Source organism: Eschscholzia californica, unplaced genomic scaffold (genome assembly GCF_041429995.1).
Source record: "Eschscholzia californica isolate CP2 unplaced genomic scaffold, dmEscCali1.0.p SCAF_2, whole genome shotgun sequence".
In the NCBI taxonomy this organism is placed as follows: domain Eukaryota; kingdom Viridiplantae; phylum Streptophyta; class Magnoliopsida; order Ranunculales; family Papaveraceae; genus Eschscholzia; species Eschscholzia californica.
The window spans coordinates 59,520,731-59,532,562 of NW_028238309.1; the positions used below are offsets into that span (position 1 = coordinate 59,520,731).

The 11,832-nt window shown below is 35.7% G+C and overlaps 1 protein-coding gene across 1 annotated transcript; it reads left to right on the forward strand.

The window, feature by feature from the left end:
• Nucleotides 1-9,004: 9,004 nt before the first annotated feature.
• On the forward strand, nucleotides 9,005-11,130 carry LOC147559716 (uncharacterized). The gene is made up of 2 exons (XM_086661614.1): nucleotides 9,005-10,227; nucleotides 10,817-11,130. The coding sequence occupies exons 1-2, from the start codon at nucleotides 9,345-9,347 to the stop codon at nucleotides 10,900-10,902; spliced, it is 969 nt and encodes a 322-aa protein (XP_086517740.1). The 5' UTR covers nucleotides 9,005-9,344; the 3' UTR covers nucleotides 10,903-11,130.
• Nucleotides 11,131-11,832: the final 702 nt, after the last annotated feature.

Genomic DNA, 11,832 nt, shown 5'->3' on the forward strand with positions numbered 1-11,832 from the left:
TCCCATCCATACATGGATGATGCTATATACGGAATCAGGTTAAGTTATCAAGCAAAGGTATAGAGCATTGAAAACTTACTCTCTTCCAATTTCAAACAAAAAAGAGAGGAAATTAGCAAGTGAGGCAGTTCATAAATTATAATGAACTAGTAATAGTAGAGAGTTATTTACCTACTAGTCAATTTGAAAAGGACCTTGTTTGCATGGTATTAGAGTTTCCTTGTAGATACTAACATTATCTCAATATACTATTTTCTATAAAAGCAAGTAAAACTCTCAATACAAGGAATATCTAAATATGCATGGCCTAATTTGGAAGTCCAATCTATCGCGGTCCATTTGTCATGATCTCGTACCGATATTGTGTATTTTACTCCCTAGTTTGGAGTTATACTATTATATCTAGTTATAGAGATGGTGTTATTATGTATATTTTACCTAAAAGGAGCAAGAGATTCATTTGGGAGAAAATGAGGACAAAAGGGATGGGGGGATGAATTCGAAAGGAGTCAATGGTTTGGTGCTAAAAACATTTTTTAAGGTGTTGTTTGGTATCTAAGATATTCACATCCTCTATGTTATATTTTTGATCAATTTCTACTTAGCTCATGCGGTCATGCCATCGTCCTCACTCAATTTTGTAAACTTGTGCCATTAGAAGGAAATTGGGCCTATGATACCATGTTGTCGAAGCATCACCTACAAATTTACTCGAATTCAAAGTAAAGGGTAGGTGTTGTATAATGCGAAATCCATGGAATACTTCTAAATTGAAGTCATTAGTCCACTCACTCATAAGGACAATCTCATTCTAGTCTTCTTCTACTTCTTACTAAGAATCTTTAAAGGAGAGTCTCTCCCTCTCTCTCTCTCCTTCGCTTGCTATGGACTATTTCTCTCTATTTTAATTTGTCTGTCAATTAAAATATGTCAAGTCTCTTAATCATCAAGAGAAAATGGGTATGTCCCCACTGCATAAAGTAATTAAGTTAGGGCTCTTAATCAGGCAATTTGATTTGAATATTGGTTGATGTCCATGTGAACTACATTATTAGATTCTTTTCTTATTTTAGACCTCATCCATCCCATTTACTACTCTTATTCAAGAATTAAGAATGAGTAATGTCAAGGAGAGCAAGAAAAATCAGACAAATTCTTGGCAGAAATTTTAAGTAATTTGTCGTGTTTTGTTTTTCAGTAGATCCAAATCATCGAAAACAGAATCACACCAAACCAAACATAATTTATGTCTAGTTTTTCTTGTTCTTTAGCATTTTTTTTTTTGAAGTCGACTACGATCTACGTATGTCGTTACATTAGGCACTTGATACATCATAGATGTGATAAGCTCGATAACCACCCCTCAAACACTAACAAGACCGGGCCTAAAGCCCAATCTTTAGCATCTAAGAGTACAATACATATATATAAAGAACCCTTGACCCAATAAGAAAGAGTTGACTTTACCAATTACTCCAATATTACCTTAGGTTCCACCCTATTTTGCTGAAAGATAAGGATTTGGTCTCATTTACTATGTTTATACCTTCTTTTTATTATTTTCCTTGTTACCTCAACTCTGTCATTTGCAGAACATTTTTTTATCGCTCTGTTTTATGAGATGTAGAATTATTATGTAAATTAAATTATAAAGAATTGAAACTCTATATAATTTATTAACGAAGAAAACTTCCTAGTCTTTCAAAAGCATCCGTTCATATTCATCATCTTCGCTAACAATAGCATTGTCATTTGCCACCACCACCCTCTCACTTTTCTCCAAGCCTCTACCATCCTCCTTCGTCTATAACTAAAGGAAGAACCCTTATTATCTCGCAAAGATCTTGGGTTTCCATAGGGAAATCTTCCATGTCCCAAAAGCCTATCTTATTATTTTATGAAGTTAATATTCACTGTTTTGTGGGAAAATCTCTTTTAATATTAGATGGAATTGGATAGGATTGGTGATCACCAATTGGTCATAATATAAGTATCAAACAAGGGGAGGGAAGCATATATCACAGAGGTAGGGATCTTGTTTCACATGGGAAGAAACTAAAAATCTATCTGTATTTCTTTTTTTCTTTAATTCAGATGTAAAATTACATCTGACTCGAAGCCTGATTTGTGTTTAGTCAAATTTGAGAATAGTTTGTTTTTTTTTACTTATGTTATATTCCTCATCTGAAAGACTTATTTGAGTTGATTTTGGGTTACTCTGATTCAAATGAGTCAGATGTAGAAAACGAGAAAAAAACAATAAGCAACACCCAACTTAAGTTCTCAAAATCAAAATCACAATATATCTTTAGACAAAAAACCAAAACAGAACAAGTTTGAGTTGACCCAATATTCTCCAACCAACATATCAATAATGTGTATTTAAAGAAAAGGACTAGCAAATAATGAATGATCCATTGTCTCTTTGGTCCTTTATATACCAAATGAATCGAAAATTCCTTCTGACACAAAAAATCTACTCAGTAAGTTCATGGATAATAATATTCTGCTGCTCAAAAGAATGAAATTTCATTTTACGCCTTGTAACTTTTAAATCTATTAATTCATCAAAAAAAAAAAACTTTTAAATCTATTAAAACATGTCATACCTAACACTATCCCAAGCATATTATATCGGATTTGTCCCCGCTTTTGCCATACCGGCGGTAGATAGTCGACATCACTGTTTCAATGGTTTTCAAAGAATGAAACTAGAAACTAAAAGTATAGAGAATCGACACACCAAACCATTTTAGAACAAGAGAAAGAATGAGTGTCAGCAGCTTTGGCGCTACAAAATCTCCCTTCTTTCTGAACACAAAAATTTACAAATTATTAAATTTGTGGTCATCTAACTCAATCAATTAACGATGTGGAAATGACTTATACATTATATTTTTGGCTGAGATATTCATTTAATTGTTTTATAAATTTCGAGAGTAGTTTTGTAATATTTAGAATTGAATTTTATTTCCAATAGTCATATCATTTGATGAAAATAATTGGAGAGGGACATTTTTTTTGGAGATTGACTACGATCTACGATAGTCATTACATTGGCATTGATACATCAAAGATGTGATAAACACGATAACTGCCGAATTCAAACTCTTACAAAGAACGGGCCTATAGCTCAACTAAACTATGGCCTAGAGCCCAACAACATTGTTTATACCTTAATAACCCAAGTTCAATAAACCATGGAAACCACCTCCTATGGGAATCGAATCTGGGACCTCCAAGATTTTGGAGTTTATGTCAACACATTGGACAACTTTGGGCAACCAATTGTTGAGAGAGGAGCATCTTTTCTATAGGAATTTCAATTTCAAAATGCGTCTTTTCCTTTTTATACATAGAAGTTGTGGAAACGTATTTCCTGATGTTGCTAAAGCGAACCTTTATATGTTTATTGTGTTGGGGAGTTCTTCTTTATCATAATCAATATATTCTAACGCTCTTAAATTGAAATCTCTACAAATTATTTGGAGTAATTTAAAAAAAAAACTTGTCATATCTTGGGAAGCAGCGTGCGTAGTAATCTCAATCAAGAGGTGACGGATAATACTTTAAGAACATTGTGCCTTCGACAAAATAGATTCTGCAGCCACTATCGTTCTGCCATAACCAGCCTGCGTGACGAATTCTGGAGGCACCACATAGCTCCTGCCACCCACTCAAACAATGACGTCTATAGGCACCCATGGCTCCTCAGGCCAACCCACCCCAACAACAACTCCCAATATATTTTAGAAGCATTCTTCAGTACGTGCTCCATGAACGGAGAGCACCCAATTCCGTTTGTTCTTCTCCTTTAGCCGATCTATTGCAGGGCAATGCGCCCCCACCTCATATCATATTCTTTAGTTAACCATCGACTTATTCTCTTTAGTCCTTACGAAGATGCATTCCAAAGCTCTGAGATTGTGACTCTCATTGCACAATCAACTGTAAGTTACGGGATTTTCTCATTGACAATAGGATTGATGCAAATAAGGTGTCACTTAAGCTTTGTTCGAATGATTTATGTACCTTTGGTTTCTCACTTATTTCCTTATCAAGTCAATTGGTTCATGAAAAATGGTTAGATACTTGTTACAAAGCGATGTAAGTTCTCTTTCTCCATGAGGGCACATTATTTTGATTACATACTTGTGATGTTGTAGACATAAATTGTGTTCACCTAATTTTTGGCCAACCTTGGCTTGTTGTTGTTGATGCATTACATTATGTTGAACGAAATACCTTCGAGTTCACATGAAACAAGCGCACTATCATACTTTTTCCCTTTAACGAGAAGTGTAAACGCGTAATGACTATGGTAATATTGTGAAGAACCGATGCTCCAATCATACGAATATGACTCAAGAGACCCATCCACACTTTGACATGAATCCTATCTCGGGTGTTATTGTATTGTTTGAGTTGAAAGAAAATTGATTGTGCTCAAATATCAACATCTCATGTTTTCACCATAAAGGAGTTTTGTGTCCTCCACTATGTTAACCTATGAGGCTAATGATATACCTTCATGCAATACCTTGTTATGATCACATCCAAGGGGCCACATGAATATTCTCTTTTAAGTTCCTCTGTTTATGTCACCTCCAATTAGTAATTACTTCAAGGCCTTCTTTGAGCTCATGCTACCTTTTTAACAGGATATATTAAGATTTCAGCTTGATTATCATGGTACCACGCCTCAAAGCACACTTTTGCTTTATACAACTTTGGGGGCACCAAAGGAAATGAGATCGACAGATAAGTTTCCGATTTCAAACCTTGTTCTATTGAATTAAGACATAGGCATCCAATTATGGTGTTGTGCCGAGTGTTAAGTGATTGCAGGGCTACCAATTCTTGTGTTGTATATTAATGAGAGTACAAATGTTGGAGACGGTGCTATTTTTGTTTATTTTTGTTTGAAAGACTTCATTTATTTAATTAAGACACACGTAGTTCACGCGGGGGGTTATAGATTAAATAACAATTATTCCATGTTAAGTAAGATTTGTTCGGGAAAAGTATTGAATGTAAAGTTTTGATGATTGGGATATGTGACGTAGAACTAGAAATAAAATAGATACCAGATAAAGAACGACTGTCACATAACATATGAGGAAAACAATTAGTATTTTATCTTCTATATATATATTTGTTGAGGATTAATATGCCTTAAAAAATGTAATCATGCAGTTTAGCCTTTTAACCTGCAGTTTAGCCTTAATCACATCCACTATTTCACTGTGGACAACAAAAACATCAAAAATTGGCTTCCTTCACGTTTTTCTTTACCACTCTTTTACCTAGTTATAAGAAAGAGAATGATAAAATTTCAGAGTAACTTCGAGAAATGATGAAAGATGTAGTTTTTAAGTTGCTAGGTCAAATAGTCATATAACGGGGGGTAGAAACAGGAATCGATTTTTGGACGGTTAGAATTTTTAAATAAATAAAAAGATAATTTCATGTGTCAAAAAACAAAAAAGTCACACTAAACTTGTTTTCAACCTCTCTTCTAATATGCATTTTTTTCTTAAATTAATTTATCATGATTTTATGTCATATATCATGGATACTCCAAATAATGAAATAAGCACATAGATTTCCGCCCCTTTCAACAAAAAAAAAAAAAAAAAAAAACATAGATTTCCGCCCAAACTAGTCCTACAAGGAACTAGTCAAGAAATTCGTATTTCTATCCTAAGAGAACAGAAAAAAGGATGTGATAGGGAATCTTTTAACGTTTCAACAAAAAAAAAAAATTTAATAAACTAGAGGGACACTAAATAAACGCATTGCAATCACAGGTCGGAGTTATAAGGAAGCAAGAAAAATTTTCTTACTGCAAAATTCAAAAGATAAATTGTGAATTATATCAAATTTCCTGAGATACAAAATTTAAAAGGGAGACAAAACATCTTCTTCTTCCTCATCTTAGACCACCAACACTGACCACCACCACCAACTCCGTTCACCATTTTTCTCCTTTTTTTCTTCCTCCTCTCCTTCTACCACCGCCTCCATTTATCTTTCTTCTCTCCCCTCCACCTCTATTCGTAAGGTTGGGGAAATCAAACCAGTAGTGGTCTTGGCAATCTTCCTGAACCAGTAGTGGTTAGGGTAATCCTTCCCGAACTACCTACTGGTTGGAGATTTCCTCCAAACCAGTTGTGGTTTGTTGAATCTTCCCCAGACACGGAAATCATTCAAACCTTTCATACTGCCACTACAAAAACGAAGACTATTTTCGAGAGTATAAAACCTTCAAAAAGATCAAAATTCCATTTGAAAAAGTTTTTTCTGACGGTATAGTGTCGTCGAAAATAATGGCGTCGGAATACATTTTGGTATTAGTTTAGTTTCTACATCTTTCTGCGTCTTTGGAGCAGATAAAGGGGGGAAGTAGAGCCAGTTGGTATGGTGGCGGTTCTTCGATCTTCATGAGGGTCATCTTACGTTATTTCTCCAAGTCGAGGATTTCTTCAAGAAAGGAGAGAGAGATGAGCATCATACAAAAATTGATAAACGGTCTGCCAGTTAAATCTTGAGCTAAATTTCGATGGGACTTTCACCCAGCCTCATGGATCATTTATAGCGGTAATTGCCAAAAATAGTCATGGTGAGAAGATCAGTGAAAATGTGGAGACCATCGAAGCAAATTCAGCCTTGGAGTGTGAAGTTCGAGCTCTCCTGCTTATGCTCAGGGTTGGAAATGAGCTAGGATTTTCAGATATGATTCTAGAAGGGGATTGCAGGGCCCTTATAGATAATCTAAGGGACGGTGGCGATTCAATCTTTTGGAGAATTCAACCTTATGTTCAAAAAGTTCAGAACTGGTTGAGCCTACAATCGCTTTGAGAACTCAACTTTTGCTAGATGGGGGGCTTATTTAGAAGCCCACAACCTAGCCCACTCGGTCTTATAGGTCATGATACTACTTTGTGAACCGATTCCCTGTATTATTTATTCAACCTACTTTTAACTTTGTGATGTACACAACTTTGACTTAGCCTTATGCCCTTATCAATAAAGTTATCGAGATTGAAAGACAATCCTCGATTCCAAGAACAATTGCCTTTTAGAACTGTTCCATAAATTATCAATCGATAATAACCCTCTGTTCGTAATAACCCTCTGTTCGTTTTGTCCTTATGAACGTGTCTGCTAGGACAGTATAGTAGGAACTGAGGAGGAAGTATAATATACTCCTTCCGTCCATTTTGTTTGGTTGTCATTCCTTTTATGGATGTCCCAAAATGTTTGTTCACTTTCCTTTTATAACACTAATTTAATTTTTAAAATGATGAAACTTCCAAGACTACCATTTAGTTTGAATACCGTTCAAAGGTTCTAATTGGTTCTACGCTTCTACTAATATTGTATTTAATGAAATACTCTATATTAAATGAGGATAGTTTAGAAAAAGTCTTTATATCTGTCAACATTAAATAACATTTCTCAATAAATTGAATTCTCCAAAACTACAAACAAAACGGGAGTGAGTATGATTTTCCGAGGGAGAACTATACGGTTTAAAAAATATCAAGCACACACATAGCTCTTCTCTGTGGGTTGGAAAATGGGAATTATCTCTTCCATATGTCCAGCTAATACGTGTCACTGTTTATGTGGTTCAATACTACTTCTACCCACAGTGGGCTCCATTCTGGCTTACCCTCTCACTCCAACATTATTATTGGTTCTCTTTTGTCGTCAATCGAATAATGGACTGCCACTTCATAATAATGAAGACAGAATTACACGTGTTCAAATCTTACTTGTAACTATCAACCATTCTGAATCAGTCCTTCATCACGTAATCCCACTCCCCAAATTCTCTTAGCTAATTAGTTTAATACTAAGGGAACCTCTTTTCTTTTGGCATCCCTTCATTTGACTCATAACTTTCTTCTCTCTTCCCACAACACGGATTGGACATTCAGACTAGACCTAATATGTGCTCGACTTGAACAACATGTCTTAGACTCAGTCCAACTGTCCAAGCACTAGTTTGGACTCCTGCAGGCTTCGTACTGATGCAAAGTGAGAGAGTGAGTAAGAGGTAAAGAAATGAGACCCATAGAAGAGCCTTTACAAAAGTTCTATTCATTTCTTCATTTTGGTTCCTCCCCCAACCTTCCTCTGTTGTGACAACATACCACTAGAGTATGTTTTCTCACCATTCTCTCTCTAATTACTCTACACTCATGTGATATGTCGTCACATTGAGGGAGGACTGGGTAAGGGACCGAAATGGAAGGATGAATAAAATTTCTCTTATACTTACTTGGTTTTCTAATACTCTCGTTTCCCCTTTGAGAATGTCTTAATAATGAAATAATTAAATCTTAACTTCGAATTAATAATTTGATTGAATAGTAAAAAACAAGAGGTGGACCGGGAATGGGAGGAGAGTGGGATTGTGGGACCCACATCTCACTCATCTATTTTGATATGCGTGTGTCACGGGTTCTGATCTTGACACATCCTTACCTGGCCACGTGTAGAGTGATGATAGCTCATGGGACCCACTTTGTTCTGAGCTGTTACTTTTATCTTATTATAATACTATTATTTCGTCCTTGCTTTTCTTGTGATTGAAAAGTAGTCCTTCCTCGAATAGTAAACTTTGAACACGGACGGCCTTTCATACGGACCACAATTTCTTCTTGACGGAAATACCCCTTCCCTTAGAGATAATGATAGTCACGTCGATGGGAAAGAAGATCTCTCATTTGGAACTAATACCCCAATTATTAGTTTTCTTTGTCCATCCCCAATTGACTGATGCTACAAACTTAGGTTCATATTTAAGGTAGTCTAACTTTTAGTCGATTATTTGTAGAAATTAGTTTAACTAGTAGTCAACTGAGTATGTGAATAAATTTGAATGATTTATTTGTCAATTTGAATGATTTATTTTGTCTTTCTCATATGATAATTAAGTGGTCTGAACACGAAATCTCTATTACGTCTTAAAGTTTCTGAGACCAAGCAAAGAGTTAGATGTTCTGCAATTCCCCTAACAAAGTCTTCTAAACGAGACATGGATTCCTCCTGAGTGGAGCAATTCTAGTAGGTTGTAACATCAATTATGTTTGCACTTTTCTATGCCATGGTTTTATATGTGGGTCTAGCTAACTAAAAAATGATTAGAAAAAGATAAAGTGGAAGCAATGGGCACACAAAGACTTCAAGAATTAGTAGAGGGTATAAATAGTGAAGGTTCTATTTCTTGCTTCTCATCTTCAACTTAATTAACCAATACAATTCTCTAAAACCTCTTCAAATCCTCTCTCTCTCTCTCTCTCTCTCTCTCTCTCTCTCAAAGGTAAATTAAGATGGCTTCTGGTGACACCATGACCATAAATTCATCTGCTCAATATTATCATGATGATGATGATGATGGTGATGCCCATTCACCTATTCCTAATGATGAGGATCAGCATTATCATCATCCCCATAACTTATCTAGACTTTCCATGGTTTCCAACAATATCATGGATTCTTCTAATGGTGAAATTGATGATGCAAATTATTATAGGGATGGGGATGTTGGTCATGATAATCATATGGGTATATACTTGTCAAGATTATCGATTGAGGGTTCGGATCAGGGAGACGATGCCGATGAGGAATTTTCAGATGATGAAAAAGAAAGGAGCAGGAAAGGTATTTCATCACTGGTTCTACTTTCCTCAGATTCCGACAAAGAAACAGGTACTTTATCCCTGCCGGCGACGCCTCCTAGGCACCGGAGGAGAAAAGGGTTATTAGTTGATGATCAGAGGAGAAGTGAAAAAGAGTATGCAAGTGAGAATGAAGCTCATAGAGTGGGTTTGAGGAGAAATAATGGTAATCAAAGGAGGAGACTGTTTAGAGAGAGATGGGTAGAAAAATCATGGGAGAAGAAGAAGAATAGATATAATAACAATAATATTGGTGATGAGGAGAAGATGGTATATCAAGAACAGAGCAATCAAGATAGTATAGGTGGGGAACAGAGTGAGTGTTTAGTGATAACTAGACCTAAAGGAGGGAAAAGAAGTTTGTGTATGGATATGGAGGAAGTTAGGGCTTGTAGAGATTTAGGGTTTGAACTTGAACATGAAAGGATATTAGAATTTCCACCTAGAATTTCAATATCTGCTGCTTGTTCTACTGTTGATACTGCTAGCAGTGGTGGAAATTCACCTATTTCTAACTGGAGAATTTCTAGCCCTGGTAACCTCTCTCTCTCTCTCTGTCTCTTTCTCTCTCTCTCTATGTAATATTGATTGAGAATATAGGTTAGAAGATATGCAAATCAACCATGATTGGGTTATGTTTACTTTTGAGATAAAAAATGATTAGAAAGAAACAGAGGATTTGTTAAAGGAATAAAAAGGGGGAATTTGAAGTATTTGTCTAAAAAGTGGCAATTAAAGTGGTGATTAAATAGTAATTTATTAAGAAAAGGAAAGGAATATTACCTTTGCCCAATGCCTACCCACTAAAATAAAAAGTTGGGGTTTGGTGTCATTTAATGACTATGAGTTGTGTTTCTTCCTTTCTTCTTGTTTTTAATTGTCTAAAAAACAGATATTGAAATCTAATTCGATTCAAATCTCGGATTAGATTTCATATCAAAGACGAATATCTATAAGATTCGAATAATACCTAAGTTGACCTTACGAATTATCAATCGCCTTTTTCTTTTAAGCTTACTACATTTTATATTTTTATTTGATTGGTGAAATAGGTGCTAAATTTATGAGTGAAGTTTTTTTAAGATTATCATGATATGGGACTAAATTTGGAGCATATTTTACAGGGGATGATCCAAGAGATGTGAAGGCTCGACTGAAAGTGTGGGCACAAGCAGTGGCTTTTGCATCTTCTCCTCACCTCACAAGCTGAACCCCCCAACTTCATACTATCACGTTATGAATGTCTGTAAATAGAGAATGCAGAGAGAGAGAGAGAGAATGCTGAGAGAGAGAATGCTGAGAGAGTGAGTGCAGAGACGCAGAGAGAGAGAAGTATCGTGTTTCTAAATAATTAGACACTGTCACTATTTTTCTTGTATGGGGTTGTTCTATCGGAAATACAATTTGAAAATATTGCGGCTGTGGGATAGCCCTAAAACTATTTTTCAAATATTTCAAAATATCAATTTAGTATATTATAGACCAATGTTTGGGTAGCGATAGAATGTAATGGTCGATGCTCTAGAGAAACAAAAAAAAAATCCGAATTACAAATTTTTGCAGAAATAAAAGAAAATTGTAATCTTTCGTTTTCTCTAAACACTGCCTACCCTTAATATTTCTCTGTTTCTTCTTCCCTGTCTTCCTCCCACAACTACGATCAACTTCGGTGCCACAACCACTCTTGTTCCTCTCTCTCACTCTATCTCTTTATATTTCTCTCCATCCCTCTCCATACCTTTATCTCTTTAGGTTCTAGTGAAAGGGGAGGGCCATATGTGGGAACTCTCATTTGGATCTAGGGTTTCCAAATTCAAACAAAGCATTCGAGAGCGAAGGGCCCCTCCCCTTCGTAGAAATTTAAAGAGAGAAAGGCAGGGAGAAGGATGGAGAGAGAGAAAGAAAGGCACGGAGATGGATGGATGGAGAGAGAGAAAGAAAGGGAGAAGGAGAGAGAGAAAGAGAAAGAGAAAGAAGGGAGGGACATAACATAGAGAAAGAAAAGACATTTTTTTTTATTTGAAATTGTCAACGGGATTTAGGGGCCCGACCCTTACAAAGAAAGAAACCAAAAAGGCAAGTCTAAGAAATCAAATAAACCATACTCTTACAACTCAAAACTGAACTAAGAAATAGAAAA

Bases quoted from the DNA above. Each gene is read 5' to 3' on its own strand.
- LOC147559716 (XM_086661614.1), top strand. From the start codon at position 9,345: ATGGCTTCTGGTGACACCATGACCATAAATTCATCTGCTCAATATTAT. The intron at 10,228-10,816 runs GTAACCTCTCTC...CATATTTTACAG, and splicing joins CTGGAGAATTTCTAGCCCTG to GGGATGATCCAAGAGATGTG.